This window comes from Zootermopsis nevadensis, unplaced genomic scaffold (assembly GCF_977971745.1).
Source record: "Zootermopsis nevadensis isolate Lab colony 2312 unplaced genomic scaffold, Znev_1.0 Znev_ptg000061l, whole genome shotgun sequence".
Lineage (NCBI taxonomy): Eukaryota > Metazoa > Arthropoda > Insecta > Blattodea > Termopsidae > Zootermopsis > Zootermopsis nevadensis.
The window spans coordinates 19688210-19710175 of record NW_028259192.1 but is presented as its reverse complement, the minus strand read 5'-3'; the positions used below and the strand labels follow the sequence as shown (position 1 = coordinate 19710175).

The window sequence follows — 21966 nt, the reverse complement described above, 5'->3', positions numbered from 1 at the left end:
TTACTTTTCACTCATATCTTTCTATTTTATTCTGCACAAATTGGCCATCTGTTTTACCCACTTTTAGCTAATACTTTATTTCTTTTATTGCTATTTAAAAATGACAAAACTTTTGAAAATTTCTTTCAGGTCTCTCAGTTAGTGGTTTCAGAAATAGTACGCCGCTCAAATATGGCCTCTCGCATTGCTGCCATTGAAAAATGGGCTGCTGTAGCAGATATCTCAAGATGTCTACATAATTTCAATGGTGTTCTGCAGGTGTGTGCTGCCTTCACCAACAGTTCTGTCTTCAGGCTAAAGAAAACGTGGGAGAAAGTGTCAAAAACGGTATATATAATTTTGTCTTCATTATAATATTGTATTTATACTCTTTTATTTACCACACCTTAATGTTCTATAAATTCTGAAAAACCATACTTCATGTAATACCACACTGAACGTTTAAGTGTGACCTTTTACAGTGCCTTATAACACACCATCGTCTCATGAACTGTATGATTTTAATAGACAGACTAATGAATTAATGTTTTTCCCACTGATGATAAGCTCTTGAGGACGAAACACGTTTGGCACAAAGTGTTATTTAATGTGTAAACAGTTTTGTTTGTATGCATGGCTTTAAGAATACTTTTGTAATTTGTATTTTGAATTTCTAATGTGGCACTGGAGCCAATAAATAGTGAATGCCACATTTAAAAAATTATACGCATGCACATGCACACACCACGCGAGACTGCTATTTCTGTTTCTTTCTACCCAGACCAAACAGACTATTGAGAAACTGCAGAAAATAGTTTCATCAGACGGACGTTTCCGAAACTTGCGTGATTCTTTACGTCGTTGTGATCCTCCATGCATACCATATCTGGGCATGTACCTCACTGACCTCTCATTTATTGAAGAAGGAACACCGAACTTCACAGAAGATGGGCTCCTCAACTTTTCAAAGATGAGAATGGTAAGTAAAACACTATTTTCATAAAGGGTACTGTTGAGCTTGTGTCTAGTATGTACAGTTTACAACCTGAATTGCTCTTGGGATATATATATAATTTGTTTATTTTATTTTTTCTTGATTAACATAACTGATTCTGCCTTTTCTGTTGCTTGGTGCTTCAAAGGGGTTAAGTAACTACAGCAGTGGATAAGATTATGTCTACTGTTGTTAATAGAGGTTCCTCTTGTCTTTCTTTTAAGAAATAGAATTACTGCATAATTGGATCCCTGGTCACAGTGGAACAGCAGACACTCACATTACTTCTATATGTCCATTTATCATGAACTGCTTCAAGTTTAATTTTCTTTTCCAACTGCACTCTGATTTACATTATTTTAAGTTATTTACATCTGTTTACAGGCATTTTAATAGAACCCTAAGAATTTTTGTTATAATGAAAGTTTGAAGTTTATGACCAGTTCATTACAGTGAAATCCCTATTTAACATTTTTCAATTTTAAGTTTTTCTTTATTTAACATTAAATTTCTGTAGATATAGCCCTGTTATCTCAGTACATATTTTATTCTATTTGCCTGTCTTTAGTGTACAAATCCACTTCACCGAAATTCATTGAAATTTCAACAGTACTACTCCAGAGGGCAGTCATTTGACCCAGTCTTTTTAGTATTAGAATTAACACAACAAATTCTTCTTTCCATCTTCATTGTGTATTTCCTAGTGGCCATTTGAAAGAAGTTTATCTATCAATTTTCTATAAGCATACTGTCATATTGCCAAATGTCATATCCAGTCCACCACAAACTGCTTTGTTTAAATATTTATTATATTGAAAGGGGGAAACATATTTTTATTTTCAAATATAATCTCTTGTTATGTCATAGGATTTCTGTGTGAGTGTTTTGCGATTTTTTCGCCTTTAACAAGGAATGTTGCTTGTTTTGAACACATTTGTTTTTCTGTGACAAATCTTAATTAATATGAGTCAATGTGTGGTGAAGAATGAAACCCCAATTGAAGACCAAGTTTTGGTAACATGGTAATTGATTGGGTGTGCAGCACATTCTAATGGAATGTTCTAACAGCATGGGTATGCTTGCAGATTGCCCATGTTATCCAAGAGATCCGTCACTTCCAGCAAACTCCTTATAAAATTGATCTAATTACTAAAGTCACCAATTACTTGCTGGATACTTCATTACTTCTGGATGATGATGAATTGTATAGAATGTCTTTGGAAATTGAACCGCGAACCTCACGTCTCAGCTCTTCGGCCATCGCACAACTGCCATTATCTCACACCCCACCAAGATCTTAATGCAGCCTTTTCAGTACCTTGTATCAGCTTTAAACCTTCTACATTTGTGATTGCTCACAAATTACTATAATTAGATGTTTTCCACATGGTGTTCTATCTTGAAATTTTGGAACTGCCATGTAATACTTAACACATGTTAAATTTGATTTGTTGAAGGACCTGAGATATAACCTGTCACATGAAATAACATGTTTTCATAGATCTGTAGAAAATATTTACAACTTTCAAGCTGTATTTCAGTGGAAAATTATATAAAACAGCACTAATATTGCGTTTGGTTCAGTTGTGACTTATTTAGACGCAGTCCTCTCTGTTATGTACTTTGAACTTCTTAAATACACAGAGGTACTTTTCAAGTATATCTAGTTGTTAGATGGAGACCATTTATTGTTGGTTTGTTAAAGATAAAAGTGTAGTCATATGATCAGGGACTGTGCAGAAAGTGATTGTACCTTTCACACCTAAATCAGTGTGAACTGGTAAGTAGAGATAGATGTCAGTATAGTGTTTCCTTATGTCAGGTATGGTGGGCTCCCTTTCTTGTGCACTTAAGGAAAAGTGAAACTGATATTTCACTACATCCTGAATGTGTATTAACGTATATTTATAAACAGAAAATGATGTTCAGACTGATCCTTGACCTGTAATAACATTTCAGTAACCACTTTATTTTGTGTTGTAGCTCTGTGGCTCCAGAAGGATGAATCTGATAGACATTCTGCTTTTGCCATCTTGGATTTTTAAAAAAAAAATTATACAAAAACTCTTTCTGATACTTTATTTTTGTAGCTACCATATTAGGAAGTATTGGTAGTGTGCAAAAAGAGTCTCAAAATTTTCCCTCATGAGTATGTTAAGAGCCTTTGACCACAAAAATCTCAGTTTTCATGTGGCTGGCTGGATGGCTGGTTGTCTGTGTACTGAATTATCAACTTTAAACAGACTTCCACATACTTAATAGATGAATTATATTAGTGTAGGCTGGTATCAAAAGTGTAGACAATGAACATGACCAAATAATTCAAGTTCTTTACATAAATTCTTAAAAGTATTATTTTTCTTTTACAATTTGCCACAAATACTAGAATCAGATGTATATTATGCTTACATCTGAGCTGCTAGATGAACAGTTCCATGGCAGATTGTACACCAAGTATCCTGGTATAGAGGTGAAGTATTGACATAAGAAGTAATATTATAATGTTATGTACTACACTTCTTTAAATTAATTTAATTAACTTGGATATCTTTAAATGGAGATATGGATGCAGTTCATTTATAGAACCTGCCAAAGTAATTCTATTTAAAAAGTAAATTAATAATTTGTAATAGGTTGTTTTTATAGTCTGGTCCCACATGTATCACTTTTATTCATAAGGTGGTAAAGGAAAGGCTATTGTAAGAATTCATAGGAGTTTAATAATACAATTATTTGATTATATTATGCATGTGACTGTATGCATATTATTTTTAAGTGAATTATCACAAATTGATGTCAGGGTTTCTCAGAAGTTCCAATAATAAGTGACTGTAATCAACCAAAGTAATGAAGCAGGCTCTTCAGATATTGTTCACTTTGCCTAAAGATAAATGCCATGAAGTGTTGTTAATTGAAGTGATTCATTCTATACTGTATTTTGTACATAAATATTTCATAAAATATTTTTTCTGACCTGGAAACCCCAGTGAGCATATCATTTTGGAATAATAGTGATGTTGACTAGATGATAATCAATGTAGTGTGGGGAATTGAGAAATGGCTGTTAATAGTATCTGATTACTTCTACAAATGTCAGAAAGAATAATCCATTTTCTAAGTGCTATTAGTTGAGCATATTTAGTATCCGTCAACTGTTTTCCTCAGTGTGTAATCTAAGCAAATAAAACTGAGGATTAATGTTATATAAGAAAATTCTCTAAATGTTTTCTAGCAGTAGCAGAGAAGAGAAATTTCATTCTGAAATGCTGATACTTCTGCATTACCTAAGATTTTCAAAACTCTGATAAATTATATCCCATAAATATCCTAAAGAGAGGATTCTTAATTGCCTGATCTCCTTCATATGTACATAACATCACTCCTCATACAGATGTCTTCCCCTGTTTGTGTTGTACTGTGCTCATTTATTATTTATAGATATGTAATAGATGTTAAAAATAAACATTTTCATACACAAGGTACTAGTAATGATAAGCAGTCAGTATAATCTTTTGATGTGATACAAAGTATAACATACACAGATACAATAGCTAAGTGATAGATTAAACATCATATTTTTAAAAATGTCATAAAACAAATAACTCACTACAGTACACTGAAAACTTTAATAACAAATGCATACTTAACACATAAACAACAGAAATTTATTAATCAGTTTCATTCAGACTACATATAAATTATCTTATCTGAATTATTTTTTTGTTATTACTCAGCATGTACAAAATGCACCTACAAAATTTAATTTTTATTTGATAAATTAAATAATATTATTTCATATAAAAGAATGTTTGAAAGTTGCAATTTGAAAAATTTTTGTACACATAATTTAGAATTACCGGCAATTGTATGAAATGCATTGGGTAGTAATTCTTAAAGAATTTTAAAAGAAACAGATGTAAATGAAAGATAATTGGATTAAATCAAGGACATTGAAATGGGAATGGCCTGTCGCACACATGAGAAAATGAACCATGAGTAAAAGTTATAAGCTTATCTGTGAGTGAATATTTTACAGTACAAATCAATGCAGCAGAGTGAATAGATTTTCCACTTTTGTTTTATTCTTCTTCTTCATGATGTAACCCAGGTGTTCTCAACCTTTTCCAGATCTGGGACCACAGTCACCCTTTCTTATTGACTCTCATGCTGCAAAGTTATAAATAAGAATAAGTTATTGAAATATCATGATTATTTTTTTTAAATTCATATTAAGTTAAGCCTAAAATTGCAAAGGGGTTCATATATTACTCAGTAATATTCTATAACAAAATCAGTCATTACTGAGATACTTGATACTACTTTTGCTTTTCAGTAATTTTCCATTGTCAGATTATATTTTTTTGTTATTCACTCATATCCCTCCAAATGTTCAGCAATAAGACATCCTAGTTCTTGAATTTATGTATTTTTCTGAGCTGAATATTTGTTATACTAATATTATTCTGTTTGTCATAACATAGTAGAATGTAGTAAAATTAATACTTGTACCCCTTCTAACACAATAAAACATAGTAGAATCTCATTTAAAATTTAATTTTTTGGTTAAAGGATTAAGAAAGCTGTAAATTATGTACCCTGTGGTCAATATTATAAATTCAGTAACTTCATTTTTAACACAACACACACAGTTAAATATAAATATTTTTGTTCTGTTCCACATATTTCTTCAGTTCATAATTTAGAGGCTGAACTTCATGTGTATATTATATAAACTGCTAAGAGTGCCTATGTGTATATTATGTATTGTAGTAATTTTTTGTGGAACATAAGAGTAGTATTTCAGTTTGCAACTTTTCAATTACAGTTGTGTTTACATATTGTAACATGGGGTTGTCATGTAGCGAGGTCTTAGAAGTGATGTTTACATTATCATATTTAATTCTTACAAACTTGAATTAGCAGCAGTAGTACAAGAAATGGAAATAACTTAATTTTGGTATGAGAATGTGAATTAAAAATGATATTTCTTGTTGAAATAACATTCATGTATGAACAAACCATGTCATATATATAGTATAAATGACCTTGTTCCATAATTCACAACATTTGTAAATTATTTGAAAACAATGTGTATAATCACTCTTTTGTTCTTTGAATTGATGTAACTTCTGGAATTGTAATTTTTTAAATATGTATCTGAGGTCAGCACATCACACTTACTAACTAAGGTATAACTAAGTATGACCTAAAAGTTATGTGGATCTGAGGGAGAAAGCTGTGAATGTAGAACTTTCATACAACTTTCTGTCCTGAATGCTTCCATACATTAAGATACAGCCCCCTTTAGTGTATTGATAGTTGTTATGATACTTCCTCCTGGACATTTCTATTTGATATGGGTTATCTAATAACCAAGGCTCTACATTTGTTCTGTCTTCCCACAGTTCCATCTCGGTTTCTTTCCATGCTTGTCTTTCGTCCTATGACATCTTTCCTAACCTGTTTTTCTCATCTTGATCTTGATTTCCATCTTAAGGGTTTTACTTTAACTTGTATGTTCAAAGCATTCCTTTGGATTCTCTATTTCATAATTTTTTTAACCTTGTTCTTACTGTCATATCCTGCTATTTGTAAATAACCTTCTAAAGTGCTCATATTTTTTTTTTCTTTTCTCCCTTCTATACTTCCATCTCTCATCTCTGCTGTTGTTTGTCTTCCGTTATCTGCTTTGGTCTGTGTCCTTGGTCCATGTACTTCTGTTGCAATATAATTGTCGGTCACTTAAATATTTTAATGTGTATTCTGAGTGATATTTTATGGATTGTAAGACTTTAGAAAATAATTATTTAAATGATTTCTCCTCATTTACTAATTTTGGGTACTTTTGAAATATTACAAGTTATAATTAGCAGTCACAAGAGTCTGTGATACAGTATACTTAACTCTGTGATGATAGCACTTCAGTAGTGCTGGAAGATATAACTGTTGCCAAAGTAAGATGCAGTTGCAGGTACTGATACGTACATAGACAGTGTATTGACATGGTAATGGTGTGTGGCATTTGTACTATAACATTTTATACTGCCTGATATATAGCTAAAGCTCTTTAAAATATGGGGTTTTGTGTTTCTTAGCAATCAAGTTTATAGATTCAAAGGAAACCCAAACCTCTAATATTGTAAATTAAATATTCTTAATTATTTAGACTCTCCTACATGTTACCCTACTGTAAAACTTTGGCTTTTGGGGGATGAGCTGTGTCAAATTTTGAAAATTATCCAACATTTTAGCAAAAATTTCAGTTGCCATCTTCAGGGTGAACATGTAATGGTTGGGCATTTTTGGTAGCCTTATATAGAATAGGCAGTAGGTGGACAGCTAGATTTGGTGGTACTGATTGGTGAAGAAGAATAGTGGACTGCTATTGAATAAGATGTGAGCATATGCTAATTTGGCACAGTTGGATTCAAGTTGACTTCTCTGTTGCATATCTTTGATGAAATATATTCTGGGATAATTCATATAACCATAATTAGTAAGCAGCATATAGATGTGTTAGAAATTATTGCCTCAGTGACAGTTGAAGATGTTTTAACTTACTACTGACTTACAATAATAATCAAAATAAATTTTCTAAGGCTAATTCCAACATTCTGATCTAGCATAGGTGAATTAGATTATTTTACAGGCTTGGCAGTATGAATTTTCCTTCACTAGAAGCAGTATCATTTGTGGCATAAACTTACCTTTTTAACATGTGGGCATGTTAATCAATATTGCTATGTGTTTGTTCATTTCTTGAAAGGATATTTATAAAAGTTAGGTTACAAAAATTTAAAAAAAATAGATAAATTATTTTAAGTGTATGGTCACTATAAGAAAAATAATTACAGACTTAATTTCTCCATATTCTTTCAAGTACAAATCATCTTTATCTATCATTATGTCCATTTTTTTGGGTCAGTGGTTCTTAATTAATATTGAAATTTTCGTGTATAGATGTCATAAAAGTGAATGGAGGTGTGGAGGCCCAGAAATATATGTAATGCATATCAATTTTAATATCAGAATATAATTAAATATCACACATTCATACCACAGATTTCTGAACACTGAGCATAAAATAAGCCAGATTGATTACAAAGAAATTTGGATTGGTTTAGACACTTAAAGGTGGCATCTGCCTGAAATTAATCAGTAAGGGAAATTGTACTGGAACTGTTGTCCTTAACATATGACAATAATTATAATCTGTCTCAACATAGTTTAATTTTTACAAAAACTGAAGGTAAATTTTGGTTCAGAGTTGAATACTAACAGTATATCATATTCCAGGCTGTAATAATTGTAATTAAATGCATGCAACTGTTACTTAACACTGCTTCACTCCATATTATTTTGCTGTGCTTGTAAATTGTTTCAATTTCCACTTAGCCCTCATATATATTTAAGTAGGATTTGAAGCTGTCATGGCAGTGAGTATGAAAATGGCTGTCTTCTGGATTGTAGTATCATGTAGTCTGGTAGAAGTTTACCACCATTTCAGATGTTTTTGCTGCCTCCATCATCAGGGCAATTATATCATCACCCAATGACAAGACAGCAAGGACCTCTGGAATGCCAGTAAACTTCTACCAGACTACACAGCGGTATAAAGACAGTCATCTTTGTCATCAAATATATTTGTTGTAACATTTATAGGCACATACTTAAGGAAGCCATAAGAGTGATTTTGGTGGCTTTCATCTTTGTGTAGATAACTATAAATTCTCACGCTTATGTTTATTTTAAAGAAAACATTTAGATTTTATTTTATTTATTTATTTATTTTTTGATTTGATAGTGCCTTCAGTATTCCATAGCATTGAATTACATGCATAGTCAGTCAGTCCTTGTGAGTCTGTTCATTAATTTCTTTACTTTGTAGTTTTCGTCCGAGAGTTAAAAAGAAATAATTTACATGCATTTAAAGGTGCAAGTAAGTGATTTTATAGTATTATTGTTAAGCTGCAGTGAACAGTTGTATTTATTTGTGTTAATTTTATAGGAAATTTAAGCTTAACACTGTTTCAGTTAATACTCAGTTTTCCAGGAGTCAGTATTATGATGTTATGGGTGTTGGTTTCTGAGCTGCACAGTTCCTAATTTTTGGCATTTTCCATGAAGCTTGGATTATATCTCCACTATTAGCAAGTAAGTTTGCTGCTCCGGTGAGTAAATGAATGGTACTGCTTTTGAGAACTGACATTTTATAAAAACAGGGTTTCAAAAGATATAATTTCCATGTGTAAGTTACTGTCATCAGTGTCCTCACTTAAACTATGAACTACAATATATATGTCACAATGCAGCATATTAATTGCGTCAGGAGGTTTTAGACCATTTCTGTGGTGTCTTTTTTAGTGTCCATTTATTAGAACAAGTCTCATCTTATATGTGAATTTCACCCACTCCTCATAAAATATAATTTATAGTTTAAGCATCATTTATTTGCATTATTTACACTAAGCATATAAAGTGAATGCATTATTCATTATTTATTTTATCACACTATCAGCTGCTGGGGTTATGTAGTTTAAAATGTTTTATGATAGGATGATTGTTAATTACTAATTTAGATGGACATGGCATTCTTTAAGTTACTACCTTGACATTTCACTGATGGGAAATCATAAATAAATTTGGTCAGGATAATCAGTTATCAGTTGAGATATGAACTGAATACTTCCCAAATGCATGTAGATATCTTCAAATTGTTTTAAAATGCGCAGCACACTAATTTTGTTAAAGTTCTGTTAGACAAAGCTGTAAACATTACTCCAGTATGGAATATGACATTACTGCAAGAACATGCTGGAGAAAATAAGTATAATCCTATAGTAGACTGTCTCTCAGCCATGCTTCTTTAGGGTAGTAATGAAAATATTTAAAAATTGAAGTCTCAGAAACCAATTACTTCATCACTGAAGACAAATTTTAAGTTTGTCTAGAGTGTTATAAAAATCGAATGTGAAAAAGGTATATTAGGCAAAACAAATTATAATTTGAGTGAATATTACTTTTAAAACAATCAATTTGATATATAAAGAGACACTTCTAGTCAACTTTGACATTAAAAATGATACATTTATTTATAATTACAGTGTAATTCTATTGGGAAACAGATCAGAATTATATATTGTACCAGTATTTTAAAGAAAGCCACTATATTATGAAATAATTGTATCTCATACCATGAATAAATTATTCCAATACTGTATAGCTTCCACCGTGAATTGACATTTATATAGAATAGTGAAGGACTTTTATGCATTACTCTTATCATAACTTAAAGCACAATGGTTTGCTCAGCATGTTTGTCATGTTTCTTCCAAAGTTAGAATGCCTTGTACATGTTCCTATACACTTATATAGGTTACTGTAAAATTGTTCTTATTTATCACTTAAGCTAAAAGTAAAATTCTGTGATACAGGGCCAAAAGTTGACCTATCATTCATTGTTAAATACAATATACAATAAACAGTTCAAGGCCTCCTGAAACCAAAAATTTTAGCCTTTCTTCTATATACATTCTGATTTTGTTATTATGTACCTGAAGAGAAAAGTTCAAATTGGTTATGCACTGTGCAGTTCCTTTATCTTGCAAATCTCCCATGTGATAAGCACACTTTCTCATATACATAATACAAGTAAAATATTATGTGTATGAAACTATTTATGTTAAGATTTTATTAAACTATTTAAGTGCTAGCATAATATTCAGGTAGAGAGCATTTCTGAAGCAGCTTTTCTAGACTCAGGAATATTTAAACATGTTCTTCATTTGTATCTATACTCTCTCTCTCATTGTGTACAGGCTTAAAATTTTCCATGCCTGAGAACCAGTAGCTCATGAACATTCTTGCAAACGAAATCAACACATACAAATAAATTTTGTTCAATTTGCACATGAAGAAGATTACAGACTGAACTTTAATACGTGATATAATACTTAAAGAATTTCTGAGGTCATTTTCAAAACTTTACTTATCAAGAAATGCAGGTGGCATACTGGAGTTCTTACTAACAGATAATATAGTTCAGTCCTTCACAGATTTTGGCTAAATTTGTTGCTGGGAGATAATCATATGAAACGTTATTATGACAATGTTAGTTTGCTTCATACTGATCAGTTATGACTATACATGGAGCCCAAATTGAGCTTTGTCATTTCATTAAGTGGTGTTTTAGATGAAACTACAAAAATAAATATAAAACAAATTTTTCAGAAAACCTTCTAAAATGCAGTTATTAATAGTATTTCTTACATGATACAATATTGTCTGATGTTTGTACTTCAAATAGCTTTGTAATAATACATTTGTATCTGCAAGAAGTAAACGTCAAGGTCAGTAAATTATGAAAAATAGCAAAGAATGCATTAAGAAACTATAAGTACATGTTGAGTACATTTCTCTGTACTTGTTTGTGTCAAATACAGAAGATTTCCAAAATGTAAGAATGATATACATAGCTGTGTATCTTAGCTGAGGATGTAATTGTTTCTGGAATAATGATCAAGTGTTGGTTCTAGTCCATAGAACATTAATCTTCATTGTTTTTAGAAGTGTGTTGTTTAAAGATAACAGTATATCACTACAAATGATTTAAGAAAATATTTATAGATTACTTTTATGTGTGAGTGACTGTTGTTTTGAGTATACTAGATGAACATGGATAGATCCAAACATGTCTGAATTGTTTATAAATCTTATTTTAAAATGACATACTTAAAAAATTACTACATATTACCAAAAAATACAGGGCTCTCCCTATCTCATGTGAGAAATTCTTATTTTAATATAACCTAAAGTTTCAAACTGTCATTACAAAGTCTAACATTCAACACTGCCCAAATCAATTCCCTAAGGCCCATGTTAAAATTATTCTCCCTTCTGGCCTCGGTTTCCCAAGTGGCCTCATTCTATGAGCTTTTGTAATCAAAATTATGCATGACATATGGCAAGTCACTTGTAAATTGATAAATGCTTATACTGTCTTATTTTAACTTATGTATTATTGAACTTACACCCTTCAAATATTGTGGCATGTATAGTTTCACACTTGGTCATTTTTTGCCATTTTTCTTTGCGTTCTGCACCAGTGCAGCATAACAGTTCTGACAGACAAGTATATTGACCTTTGTAGTCATAATAGTTCATGAATAAAGTGATGAGGTCTCAGGGCGTCTCATATGGTGCTTTGTGTTTTCACTGACTTTAATATATACAACTCTTCTGAATTTACTGACATTGAAACTTAAATGATATCATATGAGCACAAATTATGAAAAATATAGTAGGACTAAAGATTAATGAATTTCGGTGAATGCCTGTAAATGCAAATTGTAACATATCCTTAAGGCACCATTAATCGCTGCATAATAAATACTTCACTTCCATGTTACTATAATCCTGAACATGGCTATTTTTAATTAAATTTTTCTTGATATGAAAATGACTTCAATCACATAACATCAGAATAATTTTGTGTTCATTTCATTCCACAGAACATAAATCTTCCTACCAACTAAGCCACTGTCAACTTCCTGACATAGAATATAAATTTGTATATAATGAATCTGAAGAGAGTCCAAATCTTTATCAGGATATAAAGAGTCCCTTATGTCTAATTGAGCTATTAATTATCTAGTGACAAATCCAGAGTACAACAGGTATTGCATTAGCAATAATGTGTATGTGGAATAATTAGACAAGTCTGTACTTTTAATTGCTTGGAATGTAATTTTGACTTACAGAGGCAGGAAATGTACTTAATTGGACCCTCATTTTTTTATACTGCCAAGCTTTGTAAGAATAAAGACCAGAAAGTCTTTAAGTAAGGCCAAATAATATAGTAATAATAATGCTAGCATTTTATGACTTATCAATACGGAATATAAAATTGTTTTTTGAGTCATTTAAATGTTACTTCTATCCTCTGTAAAAGAATATATTTAATGTAGGAAGTGTTGATCATAAAAAAGAGGCACTTTGGAAATGTATCACAGTCCTTTGTGCTAAATTATGCACATCTTACAATACAGAAGATGAAATTTAACACCTCAGAGAATGCGTAAAATTGTGTCTTATAATAAATATCCTGAACAGTTGATTCCCTCACTGGTTTAATAATTCCAGACAGCTAACTAGAAATTATTATTATTATTATTATTATTATTATCCCATCTATTCACCACTTTATATGGTATTTACTTCTATGTACCTGAGACAAACCTTGCCCCTGAGGTACATAGTGCAGCAGCTATTTCTGAAATACATTTTGTTTTTAATATGTTACATGTATTACTACTATTATTATTATTATTATTATAATTATAATTATGTAATTCTTGTTTATTTTACTCATAAATTGGATTTTTGTTTTTAGAAACCATTTTAAATGTCAGACTTTTGTATTTGGGATATTACAAATTAGTTTATTAATATTATTATTGTTGTAACTATGGCTATTGTTTATTATACATTAATATTGTTGTTATAATGTGAAGCAAATATTCTAAATTTTGAAGGCAATGCATATTACCGTTCTTAATAATAACAAAAAGAATGGGATTTTGAATGTTGTTTTTACTTTTTAGAATACCTCATATTTTAACTTCTGAAGTATTGTACACCCTTACTACCACAGCACTACTTAGTTTAAAAAATGTCAGATAAAACAGTGAATTGGTTTGCTCAGCTAGTATAGGTATAGGTTAAACTCTCCTTTAAAAATGTATATAGCATTGTTTACTCATGTTGAAATACATAGTATACATATTGTCACGAAAAATACCTATGTTTAATGTTTGTACAGAATTATATTTCATGTTACAGCAGACTATAAAAGTTGGAGGAATTGTGTAACCATGTTTTAAATTGTACTAAGCTTGGGAATTTTAACATAGTCAAGATAATTAACATAAAACCAAATACAGATTTAATTTTTAATTAAGTTATTCTCATACAGTGTCTTTCAGTTGTGACACAAGGAAGCCATTACTTATGAAACTACCAAGCGTTCATAAATCCAGATATACTTCTAGGTAAGTGAACATCTGTTCAGACATTGCTGACATTCTCATATAATTAAGCATATTCCCTCTTTAAAGGCCTATCAAGTAGTATGTAGCAGTTTACAATCATCAATGTGATAATCCATTTGTTTGTTTTATATATAAAGTTAAATCTTTGATTGCACATACATGAATCTCAATTGACAGTGGAAAAGAATTGAAGGCTTGTATATTGAATATGACATTCTAATACAGAAATGATCAGAAATGTTATATATATTTTTTGTGAAGGAAAGTTTTGGAAGTACAGTAGCATTTAATGTTACAAAAGAATGTAATTGCTGGATATGTGTTTATCAAAATTACATTTTGTTTAGAATATCATGCCAAAGTATTATCACCTGTTGTACATTATAATTGAAACTTCATGTGTGATTTCCAACAGAAAATTGGATTACAAATTTTCTCTAAGCAAACATAAAATATTTCATAGTTTCAAGTATATTATACACTTTCCAAACATGTTGAATAATTTATTTAATATTTTGTTATATGTTTTATTATTCAAACTATTCCAATCTTCATTCAAGTTAAATATTTGGAACTGTGAAATTTTCAGACTAAAGTTATGTGGAGTGTACTTCCAATTTTAACCATGTTGTTGAAGACAAAATGACACATTGTTAGTATCACCCTTTGTGAACTTGCAGTTACTGTGGAGAATTTTGTGTTCTCCCTCCTTCTAATAAATGTTATTCTTCTGTAGAAGTATTGAATATTAACTTAAAACAGTTTAGCTCCTCCAACTGCATCATCCTGTCATACAGTTCCACTAGAAACCAAGGTTGAGTAAACACCATACTCTAAATATTACATTAAAAGCTCAATTAAAATAGTAATTTGGTCCAAATACTAGCAGAGAAATTGTAAACAGTGTGTAGGTCTCAACTAGTAATTACATATTATCACAGAAATGTATACGAAGACAGTAGTTACTGTTCATCTAATAATTCTGGTCGTTTGAATGTTTGACTGGGCAAGACAATCTTCTTAAATAAGTGTTTCAATTTTTTATGTGATTGTACAAAATGGACACACACAGAAATATATATATATATATAAGTTAGAAGAAATACTGTTGTTTTACATAGGAAGTACTTAAGATATGTAGAGAGATTATGAACAGTGTATTAGGATTAGGATATATTGAGGATTAAATGGATGGGTAAAAGTGTGTATGTGTGTATACTGACAGGTTGGAAGGCATGCTGGTTGGTATTCACTTTTACCATAATTCTCTGTCCTAATCATGTTAGTATGACATAGGAATACTGTTTAATCCATTGAAAACTCTTCAAGTGGCCTCCTGCTTTGCTTTGCATTTAAACTGCAGACCATATAAAAGAATGTGATCTCTGCTCATGGATGCTTTTACGGATGTTATGACTGCCCATGGGTTCACCTTGATGTTAGACTCCAATAGGTTAAAATCACAGTGGTTTTAGGAAAGTGATCACATTTGTAACCTTCAAGATTTGACAAAATGTTAATTTTACATTTGTTGCTATTTATTTTTAGGAGTTATATTTTCAGCAGATTAATGTAACAGCACACATGGTAGTGACAAATATTTTATTACATATAATTCAATAATTATGCAGTTGGTATAAATGTTGGGCCCTTTATTTATTTATTTTTTTAATTTTCATTACAAATACCTATCAGAAGAACATACTTTTTCATGAATCAGATATTTTGGTGTGGAATGGAGGCAAGATGGAAACCTGGTCCTGAGTGTGCACCACAGCAAGTGTCTTGTAGATTATGGAATACATTTTGCACATGTCCAGTTTAATAGATGTGAACCTTTCACACTTATGTTTACTGGAAAAACATCAAAAAATTTACTGGCATGAAGAATTTAATAGAAGCCTTGTAATTTACAGCAGTTTAAATAAATATTTAAAAAAAATATTTTAGAAAATATTTGGACCCAACTGACAGCAAACAAATTTGGAAATTTACTATGTCATTAAAAATTTGCAATAGTACTTGCAGGTGGAATCATAAAAATCATGTCAGGGGACTTCAGATGCCGTTGCCAGTGTTACGTTATTGTTGAATGTAATTTAAAGACGCAGGGCATCACTTTCTACAGGCAAAACAAGCATCAGTATACGAAAACAAAATATTCAATGAAATGTTTGAACTCTGGGAAATTACGCTGGAAATTGAAGTTGTGAAAAGAAAAAATTCATGCCAATTACAGTCTTCTAGAGTTTCAAATCGTGTAATCTTGTGATTACAGACATTCCTCCGAGACGCTGGTAACTACAACATAGATCATTATTTCCTTTCTTGTCAGTACAAGCTCAAATCTTAGAAACAAATATTTTGGTAGTAGAATATTTGTCCTGCGGACTGGTGGTAGAAAATCGAACGACATGTATATAAACCGGCATAAATCTTTGCCCACAGGTCGTTTCGCTGTTGTCAAAAATGTTATTAATCTATGACAGAAATAATAACATGGTGTATGTAAGCAACATGGAGAACGAAGTAAAGATTGTTGTAAAATGGAATGGAAAAGAATACGATATTTGCAACTTGTCTGACAGTGATTCTATCGGTACTTTAAAGAATGCAATTCATAAAGAAACGGGTGTTCGTCCGGAAAGACAGAAGCTACTTAATCTTAAATTTAAAGGTATAGAGTTGTATGTTGTTAGGTTATCTGTTGTTTACATATCCAGTATAAATTCCTGTGTGTAGAGTATCAGAGTTAATTTCGTCAAACTAGAGCGATATTTAAGGGGGATGAGGAATTTAAAACTGTATAATATACTGCGATAAAGATGATCCTGTTTTCAAATAAATTAGTTTTATTATACAAATACCCAGAATTGGGATTTACGTATTTTAAATAATGTTAGAAACATTTCTTGAGTAATAAGACCATATACATTAAAACGTAATGCACTGGCCCCTTAGTGCAACACACAATACATACTATGATCCAGCATATTATCAATAGAATAGAATTTATTTGCATTCCATAGATCCTTCATAAGCCTAAGCCAAGGATGTAGAACAGGTCATAGCACAAATACACTACTTGTTTCGTGTACAAATATAAATACATAGTTATAACAGCTATTTACATATTTTTGGAACTACAGTATTACAGCAAAATAATTATGATTAGAAACCATCACCAATATTATGTGTATTTATAATAGTTGAGACTTTTTGGGTGATGTAAATTCTTCTACTGAGTAGAAGGAGTGAGACAGGAGATACTCTCTTAATACTGGCTTACACATTTTCATATTGTGATTTAAACTTTTGATAGTAGGTGGAAGATTATTGAATAACTTAATTCCAGTATAGTAAATTTCTTTTTGATATTTACTGAGGTTAAAATGAGGCACATGAAGATTATGTGCATCTTGTTCTTATATTGTGGATATCTGAATTTGTTATAAATTTTTACATGTTATCCACTACAAATGATAATAGCGAGAGCAAGAATTCACTGGGTAGTGGAAGAATATTCAACTTCTGAAATAATTCCCTACAAGAGGCTCTCCTTTTAGTGCCTGCCATTATTCTAATGATCTTCATTGTGAATGTAAAATACTTTTTTGCTGTCCATTGAATTTTCCCAGAAAATGATTCCATATGACATGATGGAATGGAAGTAAGCAAAATAAACTAATTTTAAAGTTTCTGTTTCCACAAGTGCTGCAATTGTCCTCATAGCAAAACATGCCGAGCTTAGTTTAGGGATATTGCATTGAATATGTGTTTTCCAGTTTAATTTGTTGTCAATTTATAGGCCAAGAAATTTAGTTGTTTCCATTTCCTTGATTATTTTGTCATCGTACCCCATATTTAGATGTACACAAGTTTTGTTGTTAGTACAAAATTTCATGAAATTTGTTTTGTCATAATTATCATAATGTGACAACTGAATTTTAACATTTTTAACTAACCCTTTAAGTTTATATATTTTTAAGGAAAAATGCCAGAGGATGGATGCCAGTTGTCCACACTTAAGCTCAAGCAAGGATTTAAAGTTATGATGATGGGCTCTCTAGAAGAAGACATTGCTGATGCTTCAGCCCCTCCTGAAGACATTCCTGATGTTGTAAATGATCTTGACATTGAAGATGAAGAGATTGCAATAGAAAGCAGAGAAGTATGTTGTGTACTTCCATACGTATGTTGACCGAGTCATATATTCAGTAGCTGGTTAACCAGACATCACAGTTAAGTGGTTAACAGTCCTGCTTCATATTCAAGAGATCCAAGGCTCAATTTTCAGCGAGAGATCAGCTATTCTTGGTCCCTCCAGACATATGTTGGGATACTACCTTGAATTAGGTTATGACCACTTTCTTTCCAATTTGTTATTCTTTTAATTATTAAGTCATTTGATACTGTATAGCCTGAACTATTGACAGCATATTTTAATTTAATAAAATAAATAGTATGTTGGTGATGAACATGATTCCCTAATAAAATGCTCTTGAAATTAATTGTTCATACTTGTTTGTAGGTGTACTTAGCAAAGATTGAACGCCGGGTTAGAGAATATAAAATCAATATGTTGAATGAGCCTCGACCTGGCAAGAAACTGCTTGTACTTGACGTTGATTATACATTGTATGATCACCGATCGGCAGCTGAAACAGGTTATGAGTTAATGAGGCCATATCTTCATGAATTTCTCACATCAGCTTACCAGGTATGTATGTCATTTTGCTGGTGAGTTATTCCTCTTTTATTATTATATTTAGATATTCTCCCCAAATTTTCCAAGTTAAGGAGAACTTGTAAAAAATTATATGGTGGGGTAGTATAAATTTGTAACCAGGAACCATGTATGCTTTTGATCAGTACATTTTTATAAAATTTTATGCTGATAAATCGCAGGAAATTTTAAAGCTAAAGCATACCTTTGAAATAATTTTTGTGAGTCAGGACTGTCACTAAACTTGAATTCTAAATAAACTGTATGCTTATACTTATTCAGAAGCAAGTTACAGAGTTGAATGAGTTGTTTTTACTTACATTACATTTTTGGAAGAATAAAGACAAATAGAAATGTAATATTAAGTAACAGGAAATGTGGGGATATGAACTGCTTGTAATTGGCTTAGGATGGAGAGTGTTTGCATTCTGTCACAACAAGGAGTTTACTTGAACAGCCAGATGCCTGTAAAAGGAGGAAGAACTTCGTCTGTGTGGGTCAGTTTACATTTTATTTAATCATTACTGCCAAAATACTAACAGTGTGGCCATACATATTTCTGAAGTGGAAATAAAAATAATGTCATAAGCGTACGGGATCCAGGATATATTATGACGTACAGTCACCAGTTTTGTCACGAAAAATATTCAGGACACTCCACACAAATCTTAATACCAAGCATTGTACTGCATATAAATGTTTATATAAAAGAAATGTATATACAGATTTTTCCATTGTTTTGTATGATTTGTTTCCCAAAGGACTATGACATTGTTATCTGGTCAGCAACAAGCATGAAGTGGATTGAAGAAAAGATGAAGTTGCTGGGTGTGTCAACTCACAATGATTACAAAATTGTGTTCTATCTGGATAACTTGGCCATGATATCTATCTTCACTCCTAAATATGGAGTCGTGCAGGTTAGTTTATATTTTTTATGTTAGTACTTATAGTCGGCAGAGCGTGCAGCTGACCACACACATCTGTCTTTGCTAGGATTTAAACATGACTGTGTGTGACTGACAGTTTGACACTAAATCTTCTGCTTAAAACTGACTGACCAATATCTGTCTTATGTGTAGTGTAGTGGTCCCCAACCTTTTTGTGCCTACGGGCACATTTGAGAGTTTATGAGATCATGGCGGGCACCAACCAATTAAGAAAGCCAAATTTTCTTTTCTCTGGGCAAATAAGATATGGACACCAAATAATACACAAAACAACACGACGTTTAATGATACAAGAAACCGTGCAATCAAAAATACGTAGTTTTATAAGTACAATTATTATTACTCAAGTGGGAAGTTAGTGTGAAGTTTGGCACTGCATTTCATCGGCCAGTTTTTCAAATTTGGGAGTGTAGGATGATGTTGCTGCTCGCAAACAATCATCAAGATGGGCGTCAGTAAGTTGAGATCTGTGCTTTGATTTTATTATGTTCATGGTTGAACGGCCTTCATTATTCAGTATAACCTCTTTCCGTAACAACGCGGGCATCACAAAAAAAAAAAACACAAAAAAGAGAGAGAGAGAGAGAGAGAGAGAGAGAGAGAAGAAGGGGGGATTGGCGGGCGCCGCGTTGGGGACCACTGGTGTAGTGGTTCATTCTTGCAACTTGGCAACACCACATACAGACCCTTGATTCTTTGTATCTCCCTTGAAATAATGAAGCATCTTAAATAGTTAGTCATTAATTTTGCTATATGCAAAATCTGATTCTTGCTTTATGCAAAGTTGCCAACTTATTTGAATGGAACAGATATCTATAACCTTCTATTCCAAATTGGACATTACCTACCACAATATTTCCTTTTTTACAAAATATTTGAACAAAAGTTGGAATTGTAATTAAGGCAAACACTGTTTGTTTCATACATGCTTTCCCATGCTATATTTTCAAAGATAATGACTGTGAAATATTAAAGCTGATTTCAGAAATACACATTTACGAAACAGGCCTATTTGTGGTATTGTACGCACTTTCCAACATTGATTTTCCTTTCTTATGTTAAGAAAATTATTCCTGTTTATAAGTCTTGCAATTCTATACTACAGGTTAAACCCTTGGGTGTAATATGGGGTAAATTTGATCAGTATTCTTCTCGTAATACGATCATGTTTGATGACATCAGACGCAACTTCCTGATGAATCCTGGTAATGGGCTGAAGATTCGACCGTTCAAACGAGCTCATCTGAACCGTGAGAAGGATAAGGAATTACTTGGACTTGCCAAATACTTGAAGGACATTGTTCATGAAGAGGATTTTAACTGTCTGGACCACAAGCACTGGGAGAAATACCGACCACGAAAGAAAGATAAACATACTACAAAGAAGGAAGTAGATAACAGAGAGAGCAGTGGTCCAAGCTAGTGCACAAAACATAAGTAATATTATATGGTTTATAGGATTTTGTTAAGCATGGTTACTGATCATGAGCATTGCATTTTTCTTCATTAACTCAATAACTTGTGTGAGTTATGGATCCTGACTAGATCCAGTAGGGAAGAATGTGAGTTACGGCTCATGTTAATATTTCTTAACTTTTTTTTACAGCCAGGTACCATGCTTATGTGAAATCATCACATGCCAGTCACATTTTGTAACTATGAGGTTTAAGACTATTATTATTATTTACATGCATAATTTTATTTTATTTAAATTTGACAAGGAAACTATTTTATTTTATTTCTTCTTGCATATTTTTGAAATGTTTATTTAATTCCTGTTGCTTTTATTATATGCTATATAGATGGTATTTTCTTTCTGGTGATATGCAATACTGGCACCATTTCTTCAAAAAATAAAAATCCATTATTAAAAGAATCAGCAGCCTTTTTGGAAAATGAACACATATGGATCATTTAAATTAAAAATATTATGTTGTATATGGGACCCAGCTTTCTGTGAGTTTCTCTGCAGTTGACAGTGGTGCTCTGTAGGCATAACCTGAAAGTACCATCACCTTTAGATGTAGTGGAAAAAAAAAAGTTTGGTAAATGAATTGTGTTTGAGTCGTAATAAGTAGATGCTTCCAAGTATGGTTAATAAATCAGTTTTTTTGTTTTTGTTAATTTATATGTATGTCTTCCAGTCATCATGCAACTATTTTGGGACTGTTAATTTTTTTTTTCTTCTGCATGGTTGAAAGTTTTGGAAGTAAAAGAAGGAAATTTATGAAAGCAAGGGAGCAGGAATGTTTGAAGTGTATACTGAAT

At 31.6% G+C, this 21966-nt stretch overlaps 2 protein-coding genes across 8 annotated transcripts in view; both read left to right on the top strand.

The window, feature by feature from the left end:
* Positions 1 to 15228, top strand: part of LOC110838154 (ras-specific guanine nucleotide-releasing factor 2) — a 139344-nt gene extending 124116 nt beyond the window's left edge. For 2 of the 6 annotated variants that reach the window (XM_022081062.2, XM_022081061.2), the window contains 3 exons: positions 130 to 327; positions 761 to 958; positions 2059 to 3083. In XM_022081062.2, coding sequence (XP_021936754.2) covers positions 130 to 327; positions 761 to 958; positions 2059 to 2274 — 612 coding nt within the window. In that variant the 3' untranslated portion in view covers positions 2275 to 3083. Of the gene's footprint in view, positions 1 to 129; positions 328 to 760; positions 959 to 2058 lie in introns of those variants that run through there. The other 4 variants (XR_015532698.1, XM_022081064.2, XM_022081063.2 and 1 more) reach the window with 4 other exon arrangements.
* On the top strand, positions 13555 to 21822 carry Ublcp1 (Ubiquitin-like domain-containing C-terminal domain phosphatase 1). 2 transcript variants are annotated; one of them, XM_022081080.2, is made up of 5 exons: positions 13555 to 14022; positions 18012 to 18193; positions 18554 to 18742; positions 19510 to 19668; positions 20804 to 21822. In XM_022081080.2, exons 2-5 carry the CDS (start codon positions 18017 to 18019, stop codon positions 21119 to 21121), a joined length of 843 nt encoding a protein of 280 aa, XP_021936772.1. In that variant the 5' UTR covers positions 13555 to 14022; positions 18012 to 18016; the 3' UTR covers positions 21122 to 21822. The 2 variants fall into 2 exon arrangements, with proteins under 2 accessions (XP_021936772.1, XP_021936771.1); XM_022081079.2 differs by lacking the exon at positions 13555 to 14022 and adding an exon at positions 16477 to 16699.
* The last annotated feature ends 144 nt before the right edge of the window (positions 21823 to 21966 follow it).